The sequence below is a fragment of the Antechinus flavipes genome, chromosome 3, assembly GCF_016432865.1.
Source record: "Antechinus flavipes isolate AdamAnt ecotype Samford, QLD, Australia chromosome 3, AdamAnt_v2, whole genome shotgun sequence".
NCBI classification, from domain to species: domain Eukaryota; kingdom Metazoa; phylum Chordata; class Mammalia; order Dasyuromorphia; family Dasyuridae; genus Antechinus; species Antechinus flavipes.
This window is the reverse complement of record NC_067400.1, coordinates 609,421,242-609,430,791: the sequence shown is the minus strand read 5'-3', so window position 1 is coordinate 609,430,791 and position 9,550 is coordinate 609,421,242. Positions and strand designations below refer to the sequence as shown.

General features: G+C 45.1%; 1 protein-coding gene across 1 annotated transcript in view; it reads right to left on the bottom strand.

The window, feature by feature from the left end:
* Positions 1 to 2,271: 2,271 nt before the first annotated feature.
* Positions 2,272 to 9,550, bottom strand: part of GNB1 (G protein subunit beta 1) — a 111,583-nt gene continuing 104,304 nt past the window's right edge. Inside the window, exons 9-12 of the mRNA XM_051988789.1 lie at positions 7,523 to 7,724; positions 6,121 to 6,337; positions 4,396 to 4,511; positions 2,272 to 4,117 (exon numbers count right to left, since the gene is read on the bottom strand). Of these exons, the coding sequence (XP_051844749.1) occupies positions 4,405 to 4,511; positions 6,121 to 6,337; positions 7,523 to 7,724 (526 nt within the window). The 3' untranslated portion in view covers positions 2,272 to 4,117; positions 4,396 to 4,404. The remainder of the gene's footprint in view (positions 4,118 to 4,395; positions 4,512 to 6,120; positions 6,338 to 7,522; positions 7,725 to 9,550) is intronic.

Genomic DNA, 9,550 nt, shown 5'->3' with positions numbered 1-9,550 from the left:
CAAACCACTGCTGGCAGGGGAGCCCCCAGCACCCTTCAGACCCTGGCCCTCGGGCCCCTCTCCTCACCCATACCCGGCCCAAAGGGTCCCCGGGACAAGACTGGCCGGCCATTCAAGCTTGGAGCCCCTCCCTCCTTCTGGTGCTCGGACTTCCAGGGGACAAGCGTAACTGGAAGGGATCCAGAAGTCATGGAGCCCAACACCCGCAGACCTTAAGGGAGGCTCAGAGAACAATACCCAGACGAGGGGATGAAGTGGCAATCCTTCAGATTAACCTATACCATGTGAACATTTACAAAGCATCCACTGTGTGCAAGGCAGTGTGGGAGGGGGTGGGGCCTGAGCCCGAGAAGCCGGTGGCCTCCTGGGCCCTCAGGTGGAGGCTGGGGGGAGGGTCTGGGGAGCCAGCGGGGCCTCTTGGGCCAGCAGAGGGAGGCTCTTGCTTCCTTTTGCAACATCCGCCTATCTCCTTTCCCCAAACCTGCCCATTTCCCAGCTGCCCCATGACGTCCGGGCCCTCCTCCTCCCGAGTGCTCTCGTGCTCTCCATGTGTTGCCCAATCTCGAGGTTTCTACCTTCTCAGCATCTCCAGACCTCGGCCCACATGACCAGTGCTAGCTCACATCTACTTCTCCCTGGGCCTATTGCAGAAGCCTCCCCACTAGTGGCTTTTCCTGGCCTCCCCCCCAGCTGCCAAAGGGACCCGCAGATCTGACTGGGGCGCTCTCCTCAATAAGTGCAGGCTCCCAATGACCTTCAAACCCGACTCGTCCCTGCAGTGTCATCCTCCACAGACACGCCCCTCTCCTGGAGGTCCTGCTCTGTCCCCCCTCCCCACCCTGTGTTTCTTTGCTCAAGACCCCGCTCTAGCCCCTGGGAGCCCAGGAGCTCCTTCTGCCATCCCCTAAGAGCATTTGAACTGGAGCGACTGCAAGCAGTGACTGACTTTTATTGCCTCAGTCCCTTTCATCCATCACCCAAGGCGAGTTGGGGGAAAAGAGAGCCCATTCCCAGGCACCTTAGCGGCCACCAGCAAACGAGTACATTGTGGGGTACCCAGCCCCAAGGGCTTAGCTTCTGGGGGAGCGCCACTGAGTAAGCTGCTCTGCTCCCAAGGGGTTGTCTCCCAGAGACCTCAATCTCACAGCGGCGGCGCAGGGTCTCTGGGCGTCCTGTTTCCTGCTGCAGGACTGTGACCCGACATTGCCCTTCACGACACCCCAGAAGCTTCCTTTTCCATTGGCCTCCTTCCTCTCTTGATACCCCCTCCCCCCCACCTCTCCCATGGCTGGACTTCCTCCTACAGACAAAAAGTAAGTGCACGTGCTGACCATGGGATTAATCTCAACAACCCAAGTCAAAACCAGCGTTTGTCCCCTCACCCCCAGAAAGGGGCCAAGGGAGCTGCCAACCATTTGGGGGGGGCCAGTAAGCCGTTTTTGATGGGTCACCCTGGCCTTTCTGGGGCCTCCAACGCAAACACAAAGCCCCCAAAGTTCTGGCTTCCTGGAGCCTCTTTCCAATCCCATCTGGCCTGTCAGTTTTCGGGAGGATGACCTGCGATTCCAGGAGGACCCCCTGCCGCCGTAGCCTTTTGTGGTATTCAGAAAGCGAATGGAAACCTGGCGGCAGCTCCAGCCCCCGGCCAGCTTCCTGGACAGCAATAATCCAACGGCTGCCGGCTGGACCTTCACCCCTATTGGGCACAGCCCTCGGTTCCAGATCAATTATTTAAGGCCCAACATGAGCCACAAAATGACTTAGCACAAGAACTTTGTCTAATCAGTTTACTGGGGCTTATCGCCTTTTCCCTTTTCTATTTTTTTGGGGAACTATTTTTATTTCCTACATTTTCAAGTTGCCTTTGGAACAGATGCTCGCTTCTTCACATGGGGTTTCAGTCCTGGCGACTGGGTAGAAACCTTCCCTCAGGAATGGAGAAGCACGGGCCGTTTCTCCCTAGATACTTCACGGGGCAAGGAGGAGAGAGGTCCTGAGAAGATGGAGGCTTCTACAGAGGGCAGGCTCCGGCCTCCTTGGCCTCCTACCCTGCCTGACTTGGGTTCCCTCACCCCAGGAACTGCCCACTAGTGTTCCCTTTTTCGGAATCTCAATTTCCCAGGCTGCAGGCACAGGGAAGGGACCATTGGCCCACCCTGGCCATCACATCCCCAACCTTGGCCTGATAAACCCCTGTTGGAAAAGCCCCGGGTGAGAGCGAGGGGCAGAGGGCGGCAGACTCACAAATAACCAGTCACATCCCAAACCCCCTCATGTCAAACTGCTTTATTACATCTTAAATAACAGTACATTTTAATATAGTATCTATCTTGCATCCAGCTTCCTTGCAGTACACTGACTTTAAAATTAAATACAAAAGGTGAAAAGGGACACAGGGTGTGGAGAGCTCTACCAGGGATCTCATGGAGAGAGAACGGGAGGGCGGGGGAGAAAGAGGTTTCTTTTTTTTTCTCTTTGCCAAGTCCAGGCCTAACGCACGATTACAGCACATTTTTTTTTTTTTTTTTTGTACAGAATGTTGCAGAAAAAACAGAATGGAGAGAAGCCACTAGAGCTGCTAAGGAGGAGCACTTCTGGATACATGAGAAGGGAGGAGAGTTAAGAGAACAATCTACTGTCCAGACGCTGCTGCGGAATATTTTATTTGAAAAGAAAACCAGGAAAACCTGGCCGTTACAAAAAGGACCATTCGATACCAGGGACTCATTCTACAAGAGGGCCGGGCTGTGAAGGACTAACAGAGAGGACGGTCCTCAGGAACCTCCGCCAGCAACCGTCCGGTGGGGGCGGGGCAGGAGGGAGCCATAGGCTACTCGGGAGGGCGCATAGAGCCGGGGCGGGTCTGAGGGGGATCCCGCAGGGGCTCATGCGCCCGGTAGCCACAAGAAGTAAGTAGAGCGGCAATGGTTACAACTTTAAACAGGTTATTTCTGAAAAGAAAAAAAACACCTAAGGACTTAGTCCGATATGCATTTTTTTGTTTTGTTTTTTGTTTTTAGCATTTCTACAGCATGCGATTCTAAGAGTAAACCCACCCAATATGGCAAACAATCAAAAATTTGTTTTAACTTAGAAAGTTCAAGATCATTATTTTCAAAACATTGATTTGTACATCATTTCATACACAAAGAATCGACCGACTATCCAAGCACAGGACAGGCATCTCTCTTGAAAATCGAGGTTCCTGATAGTTGGGGGTCCTGGGTAGTGTTAGGGTAATATGAACTGCCCTCCAACTGCACAAAGAAACCCAAAGTAGATGAAAACTTAACTGGTGGGGAGAGAGGAGCAGAAGGGAAAAGAAACGGGAGGACAGATTGGAGTTAACTACTCACAAAGAGGGAAAGGTTCTTGAAACAAGCATTCAATACCATTAACAGCATGTGTGTGCTTGGTTACCTTACTTCTTAACATTATTCTCTATATGCCATATTTTTTTTGTGCAGCAACAATTATCTGAGACACCAGACAAAAAAATAATAAAAAAATCAGGGACTAAATTTACATCATCAACAATCCCAGAGAGGCTGGGCAGGACCCTCTTGTTTTGCTTCATTATTGACCATAAAGTAATCTATTTAAAAAAGGAAATAAGAATATTTTCAAAACCCTGCTACAAACATGACTTTGAATTTTGGAACTGTTATGAGATAAAACAAAGTTCTCAACTTGTTGTGTGTTCACAAAACAGTATCACTGGTCTAAAATTTAAATCAAAGACAGTGAAAAATCAGCTGTGGGCCTGTGTCACAATTACCCAGACATAACTTCTGGTGAACATTTTTATTCTAGTATTTCCTTTTCATATTCATTCAAGACAAAAAAAAAAAAAGGAAAAAAAAAAAAAAGGAAAACAATGACCATGGTCCCAAAGGAATGCACAATTTGTTTGTTTACAACCACAGAGATTCTTCTTGTAGAGGGAGTTGTGCTCTTTGTTTCAGCAATAGGGGAGGGGAAAAGATCTTGCCCTTTTGAAGTTCTGAGAGGGAGGTGTGAGGGTGTCCGAGTTAGTACGCTTGGGTTGGATATGCTGTCACGGTAACTCTTCCAAGGTTGGAATGGTCTTCCAGTCATGGCGGAGTCCATCTATTATCTTAAAAAAGATTTGGAAGAAGCATTAAAGTCAGGAGATTCGTCCCATAGTCAGCAACTTTACTACAAGGTGAAATGGCAAAATCTTCCTGGGGGCAAAAAGAACATCTAGACGCATTTGTCTCTCCCTTTCTATATTTTTGGTCTATTGATCAGTTATTCTCAAGCAATCTAACTATTACAAAACACTAGTTATAATTTTAAAATGATCAAACCAACAAAAAACTAGGAAAAATTTAACTTGTGTCCTGAGGCTGATCATCAGTGAAGCCATAATACCTAAAGGTGTTAGTTCCATATCTTGAGGAAACTATCCCAGGATCCCGTCGCCACCGCCATGCCATCATCGGTAACTCCCAGGCAGCTGACACGATTATCGTGCCCAGCCAAAACACCTACAAAGTAAACAGAGTTTCAGTAATAGGAACCCCTTCATTAGTTCACCCTCATGTGCTGGTACAGGCTCCCCAGCTTACACTCATTTGATATTCCATAATCATCTCAGTGAAATATCATCCTTAGAAACAGACAGAAATAAAACCCTAAGGCAGACAGTTTACAAAGCAGGGATGTCTTCATTTATTAGCTCCATTTAGCTGAAATTAAAAGGTCACTTCTACCTGGTGAAATTATATTCCTCTCACACATCACAGGACCGTGTAGTTTACAATTACCAATCTTGAAAGTGTCTCAACTATTTCCTGTATCCACTACCACAGACTTATCTTAGAAGAAAAGAGGGCTTTGGAAAGCAAAATACTTTCACTAGGAAGATAAGGCAGAAATTCAATGGAAGGATCTTAAATAACACTCTAGTTCAAGAGGCTTCAGGAATAATTGTCTCCTCCATTTACAAAAACACCTGCAGTGAGTGGGAGGAAGAATTTTAGAATAACAAAAAATTGCCTTCAAAGTCACTGACATCATAATGGTGGCTGGACTCAGTAAATTGTTACAGATATGATGCTAAAAGGAAATCATCAAAGTGGAAAAAAAAAAGGATTTTAAAAAGATAATAAAAACCTTTGATAATCAAGTCTCAGGAAGTTATATAAACAAACTCAGGTGCAAATATCCTTTATCTGATTATATCTAAGTAGTACCATGTGTAAAAAGTAGAGCCAAGAATCCATTTCTTTGTATTTGAACAATATCTATTGAGATCAATAAATTCTAGTTTAGTTCAGTTCAATCTGGAGACCAACAGGTTGCTGAGTAGGGGAAAAACAAGATCAAACAAGGCAGACCCCTCTTTCCCTGAGATGAGTCACTGGCAGAGGCTGCAGAAAGGGGTAATTGTTCACCACAGTCTCAGAGAGAGGCTCAAGTCTCTATCTATCTGCTATCAAGCTTGTGGGGACTGGAGATGGGTGACTTTTAAAACACTCCTGGGAAAATGGGCCTAAGGATTCCCCGTCCAATCCAGCTCACGTTTTGGATATAAAATGTTCTGGTAATGTAAGGGATTATGAAATAGGATACTTTACATCGAGAATGCAGTTTCACATCATCATGATGTGGAGATTCAATGCGGTATTATCATCAATGAAAAGATGGGATTTTAACAGAGGCTGAGATAGGAGAAAGGAGATCTGCCCTCTACAACTCTGATTTCTAGAAACATGTGCTGGGTAGTTGCCTGTCAGTCACCACTCTTAGACACAAGCAAAGAGAATAGAAGGTTCCCCCCACCATGAAAATAGACTAAAGAAACTCATCATTAAGACAGCTGCATACAACAAGGTTACCCCAACAAAAGGTATCACCTCCACACCTGATTTGTTCCTGAACCAACAAGCCTCACAAATGGAAGCCGTTATCTGGGCCCATCTTTCTTTTGCCAAGAACAGGCACAGGCTCCGGCACACCGGAGCAGATAACTTTGCATGCTGCTGTTAACCAGGTGATACTTTTAGACCACCATGACGCAGAGCCTTGGGGTACAGAATGCACACTTACACTCGTCCATGTGGGGCCTGTTTTCAGGGCACGTGGGAAGCCTACCTGCTCTGTCTGCCTTGAGTGCATCCCAGACGTTGCAATTGAAGTCATCATATCCAGCCAGCAGGAGGCGGCCGCTCTTGGAGAAGGACACAGAGGTGATCCCACAGATGATGTTGTCATGGGAATACACCATCAGCTCCTGGTCGGCTCGGAGGTCGAAGAGCCGGCAGGTAGCATCATCCGAACCTGTGGCAAACGCATTGCCATTTGGAAAGAACTAGAGAGGCAAAGTAAAATCTGATTAGGTAGTGAGCCCATCCAGAAGCATCTATCAAAAGAACCATCCAGAGATGATGTAAATAAGTGCCTGAAGAGAAAGCCAATTGTGCTTCATGCCAGGATTGTGCGCCAAGACACCCAGTGATTGTAGGATGGAAATATTCTTCTGTAGAACTAAGATTTTTAGGAATCAGTCCGACACCCCCCAACTAACTTTTCCTATGTAAAAAACCAGTGGGCAGGGGTTTAGCAGAGCTGCCAGCATTCTGCTGTGAAGTAAGTTGATTGACTGAAGAGGTTCCCTTTATTTAAATGGAATACTCTCCACTCATAAAACAGAAGAAAATGAAACACACTGGAATAAACTACTTTTCTCCCTCTGAAGCAAGCAAGAAGAGAGAGCTCTTACTATAAAGAATCTTTATGAAAAGCGAATACTATATACTTTACAAGTTACAAAGGTAACTTGTTGACTCCAATTCCTTGGCGAAAAAAAAGTTTACAACAAATGGCTATTTCCTCATTGAAATATTAAGTTTTTCCATATAGTTATGGCTAAGAAATATAATAAAATTTCTTTAACATAACCATCACTAAATTAGATGGTTTTGGAAATGCCAGGTAAAATACCATTCTGACAATTATTAGTGAAATCATCTAAAATGGGAGCTGTTTCTTATGACTGAAAAAAAAAAGTAATTTCTGAATCTAGTTTATTTCTCTCTGTTACTCTCTAGGTAGCAACAGCTGATGAGTTTCAAATTAAACTGCCTATTTTACTTCATCTTAAAGAAAATGTGGTTAAAAGCTTTAGTGAAAACTGGAACACACTAATAACAAATATAAAAAATCTGGCCACTGACAAAAGGTAAAACTAAAAACAAGATGAAAACGTCCATGTTATTACAACTGCTGAATGTTTTCAAAAGCTGGATTTCTTATTCTCGACCCTTAAACAAAAATCTTTACATTCTCTACATGTATCTAATCTATGTGTACATCATATCAGCAAATCTAGCCTCTTACAGTAAAAAACAGATGACTTAATCCAGAAAACATTTCAAAGATGAATCAATGACATTCCCTAAGACTTTCAAGAACTAATCCTAATTGCTAACAGAGCCGGGTATGGATGATCTCATGAACACAAATTGCATTTCCCCAAACCTAAGTGCTTACGTACACAAATGGCGTTGATGTCAGATTCGTGGCCGGTGAAAGTTTGCCGACACATTCCTTCTCGAACGTCCCACAGTTTAGCTGAAGCATCACAAGCCCCAGAAACAAATAATCTGGTGTCAGGGGCAAGAGAAAGACTCATGACGTCCCCAGTATGCCCAGTGAAGGTGGTTGTCTGTTGGCCAGTCTCTATGTCCCACAAAGCACTGTGAGAAGAAGAGAGAATAGGGCAGCTGTTAGTCCCCCCAGAAGGAGAGGAAATGTGAAGTCACTTAGTACTGCTTTACCAGATATTATTTAAATTTTTTTTAAATTACAGCTTTTTATTTACAAAACATATGCGTGGGTAATTTCTCAACACTGATCCTTGCAAAACCTTCTGTTCCAACTTTTCTCCTCCTTCCATCCACCCCCACCCCAGCTGGCAGGTAATCCAATACATGTTAAATATGTTACAATATATGTTAAATCCAATATATGCATACATAGTTATAGTTATTTTGCTATAAAAAAAATCAGATCAAGAAGGAAAAAAATTGAGAAAGAAAACAAAATGCAAGCAAACAACAGAGAGAGTAAGAATGCTCTGTTATGACAGATATTACTTAAAGCAGACATGTTTTATAAGAGAAAAAAGGGGAACACACCCTGTTGGGCAGTAACAGATCCACAAACACAGACTGTCAAGAGACCCCACATGGTCCTCCAGCCTTTGCATAAGGGCCTGGAGAAGCTGACCTTTGCACTTCTGATGATGGGGTTGGATTTCTCATCTTCACTGCTCCCTGTCAGTGGGAGGAGAGGGAGGGGCCCTTATCCACATGTTATCCAATCCCCTCCTATTCTACGTGCCCCATTTGATTTTCTGGGATGAGATCCTGAGGGTTTGCCCTTAGCTTCTCCAGTTCATTTTAGAGATGAGGAAACTGGGGCCCACAAAGTGAAGGACCTTTGGCTGGAGGCTGGCTTTGAGCTCAGAAAGTTCCGGGAACGATGGTGCCCCTTAGCTGCCCCCTTCCATTGTGTGAGAAGCTCTCACATGCTTTTTCCTCTCCAGGGCAAATGTGCCCAGTCCCTTCACTTCCTCCTTACATGGGCCTTCTGAGATGGCGGTGCCCAGGGCAGACTCTGTTTCTGCCCTGACCAAGCTCTGACTCTGGATGTAGCCCAAGAGTGTTGGTTGAGGGGGTCCACAGAACGCCCACATCCTTTTTCAAACAAATTGCTGCTAATCACCTCTCCCATCTCTCACTCAACATGGGTGATTTTTTGGACTCAAGTATAAGACTCGAGATGAAATTCAATAGGAAAAAAATTCAATCAGATTCAGCCCAAAGTTGTGCTCCATCAGGATTGTGAGATCCTGGATCTGTTATCCAGTGAGTTACTTCACTTATGGCAAAGATGTCACATACAACTTCCTCCATGTTGTTGATAAAACAACCCAGGAGCAGAGGTCTAAGGTGCTCCAGGACTAGTTTCTCAACAAGCAGAATGGATTGCCTTGAGAAATAGTGGAGGGATAACTGGTGGTCTCTGAGTAGCTGGATAGTCACTGTCACCACAGAAGCAGATTCCTTTTGGGATATGGGTCGGACCAGATGGCCATTGAGGCCCCTTCCGGCTCTGCCATTTGATGACTCTAAGTATCTCAATGGTGGGTGAGCAGTCACTGTTCCAATTCTTATAGCACCCACAACCATGGAACATTTCAGCCAGCTAATTTAATTTCAAAGGCAGAGAGGTGATCTTTCTAGAGCCTTATTTACATTGGGTCATTCTCCTTGAGAGAGTAAAGAGAAGCACACAAATGGAGCAGGTCTGTTATTTTTCTGCAGTCAAAAGATCTCAAGTCTGAGCAGAGGCCTGATCCCGTTCTGTGAGGTTTCTTGCTTCTCTAACATAACTGAAAAGAGAGCAAAGTTCCAGAGACCCCTAAGTTTGACTTGTCAGCTTGGCTGCTTTGGGGCATTAGCATGCCTGACCCATTTTTACAGTAATGGTTCCCCCTTTTACAACTGTATGTTTTTTG